General features: G+C 63.7%; 1 protein-coding gene across 1 annotated transcript; it reads left to right on the forward strand.

Moving 5' to 3' along the window:
- Nucleotides 1-47: 47 nt before the first annotated feature.
- On the forward strand, nt 48-1,790 carry MNEG_15243 (magnesium-protoporphyrinO-methyltransferase; the record flags this gene model as incomplete). Its single annotated transcript, XM_014036285.1, has 5 exons — nt 48-146; nt 429-552; nt 808-958; nt 1,241-1,433; nt 1,656-1,790. 5 exons carry the CDS (start codon nt 48-50, stop codon nt 1,788-1,790), a joined length of 702 nt encoding a protein of 233 aa, XP_013891739.1.
- Nucleotides 1,791-2,587: the final 797 nt, after the last annotated feature.

The following is a 2,587-nucleotide window of genomic DNA, read 5'->3' on the forward strand; positions in this document are numbered from 1 at the left end:
CCACCACCCCGCCCCCTCCCCGGGACCCCCTCAGCCGTGAGTCCCAGATGGAGGCCACCGGTGGCGATGAGCTGGAGGCCGTGAAGAAGTACTTCAACACCAGCGGCTTTGAGCGGTGGAACAAGATCTATGGAGAGACCGATGAGGTGCGGCCCGGGCCCCTCGCGCCCTTGGCACATTCACGCAGCCGTGGAGACGGGCTGTGCGGCGGCTGCATTGGGCTGCTGCTCGCTTGTTTCGCCGGCACGGACAGCAGTGGCGGCCGCTTGCGTGGCGCGGCGCGCCCGCCCAGCTCGAATGCCCCCGGCGGCAGCGGACCGGACCGTAGGACGCTGTAAACACGTCCAGGTGCGACCATCTCCTCCGTCTTCAAGGGCCGACCTGATGGCTGCTGCCTGATCGCAATTCGCATCATCCGCTGCGACCAGGTGAACAAGGTGCAGCTGGACATCCGCCAGGGCCACGCGCAGACGGTGGACAAGGTGCTCAAGTGGTTTGACGAGGAGGGCGGCCTGCAGGGCGCGTCGGTGGCGGACTGCGGCTGCGGCACGGGTGGGTGCGGGCCGGAGCTCCGAATGGTGTCGCGCGCGGCGGGCTGCCGCCGCAGCGGCTGCTGCCGTCTGAAGGGCTGCTGAATTGCGAGGCGTGCGTCCGGGATGGGTGGCTGGGCCGCCGCTGGACCCAAGGCTGCTGCTTGCTCAAGCGGCCTGATGGATCACGGAGTCGAGACGATTGGCGGTCTGCTGAGCACGCCTCATGCCCTGCTGTGCACTTCGCCGCCGCCTCCATCCCCGCCCCTCCCTGCAGGCAGCCTGGCGATCCCCCTCGCGCTGCGCGGCGCCAACGTGAGCGCGAGCGACATCAGCAGCAGCATGGCGTCGGAGGCGGCGCGGCGGTACGAGGCGGCGAAGGGCGCCGAGCCCAAGGGCAACGCTGTCTTTGAGGCCAAGGACCTCGAGTGAGTGCAGGCGGGGTGATGCAGCCGGGCCTGGATTACAATTAGACAAGGAGCGTTGCAGCGCCCCGTGGCTGCAATCGGAGAACTGCTGTGTGCATGCTTGCATCGTCGAGGCAGTAGGCAAGGGGGGCGCAGGCGCCGGTGGCGAGCAGCAGTGCGTGCGGAGTGCGCTTGCTAATGTGTGGTTGTCTGTGGGCTGGGTGCGCCTGTCATGGTGCGCCGCACGTCTGTCAACCACCTGACGCCGCTCTTCATGTCACCCGCCGCACCGCCCGTCACCAGGTCTGTCACCGGGCGGTACGACACCGTCACCTGCATTGATGTGATGATCCACTACCCGCAGGACAAGGCTGACGCCATGATCTCCCACCTGGCCTCCCTTTCGGACCGCCGCCTTGTGGTGTCGTTTGCGCCCAAGACACCCTACTACTCCGTTCTCAAGCGCATTGGGGAGCTCTTCCCGGGCCCCTCCAAGGTGAAGCTAGGGGCAGGGTGGGAGGGGTTTGGGTCGTATGTCCTGAGTGCAGGAAAGCTGCTGTTGCCGGTTTTTGTGGACCTTTGGTGTCGCTGGCGGCAAGGTTTGCTCCTGGCAGCGTGCGCGCGGTAGGTTTGTCCCATGAACACTTGCACGCACTGGTGCCAGCTGGCCGGTCAGTCCGCCTGATGCGAGTCCTGGTGGCTCTCCCCCCCCCTGCAGGCCACGCGCGCATACCTCCACGCTGAGGAGGATGTTGAGGCGGCGCTCAACCGCGCGGGCTTCAAGGTGACCAAGAGGGAGATGACCGCCACCTCGTTCTACTTCAGCCGCCTGCTGGAGGCCGTCCGCAGCTGAACACACATCAACACAAATTGGTTTTCGATGACCGGAAGCGCAGCTTGCGTCAGGAGAGCCCACTGGTGGAGGTGGTTGGTGCAGTCTTGCCCTCTAATCGGTGTGTTGTGTGGAGCGCGGCGTCAGGGTTCGTCTCACCTTTACGTGAGCTGAGAGGAGGCATCATGACCCTTTTTGATTATGTTTTGATGATGCTGCTATTTGTTGATGTCGCCTGCATCCCCTGGTTGGTGCTGCTCTGGTAACTGCCGTGTTTGCCAGCGTTCGCAGCATCACACAAAATGCAGGTCGTCCTTCGGCAGACAGACGCTGAAAGCAGCACGACCTTTGCTTCCCGCAGCCACAGCAGCCATGGAGCCCCACCACCTTGCAGCCCAGGCGGCCGCACACAAGCCTTGCTGATGCATCATGGCCCCCCGGGCTGTCATGTTTTGTCCCAAGTGTGGAGTGACTCTGCTGCATCTCAAATTGCTTGCTTCAACTTGGAACACCCATGCATAAGGATCAAACTCACCCCTCAGCAGCCAGTCTATCAGAAATGCTACATCACAAGGTGCGAGGCATGCAACAAGCCCAGATGCACGTGGTCTTCTGCCAAGTTGCAGCATCCTGGTAGCTGGGAGGTGAGTCCGCAGCGGATTTTTTTTTCAGCCGCGTACACTGGCATCGTCAAAATGCCATGACGCGCCCACGATTCGATCTGAGGGGCTGCTATACAGGGGGCCGCTGCGGGCCCCCCGCGTCCCTCAGAGAGGTCGTTGGGGATCGTTTGACAGCGGGCGCGGAGCCGCCCCTGT

This window comes from Monoraphidium neglectum (genome assembly GCF_000611645.1).
Source record: "Monoraphidium neglectum strain SAG 48.87 unplaced genomic scaffold scaffold05156, whole genome shotgun sequence".
In the NCBI taxonomy this organism is placed as follows: domain Eukaryota; kingdom Viridiplantae; phylum Chlorophyta; class Chlorophyceae; order Sphaeropleales; family Selenastraceae; genus Monoraphidium; species Monoraphidium neglectum.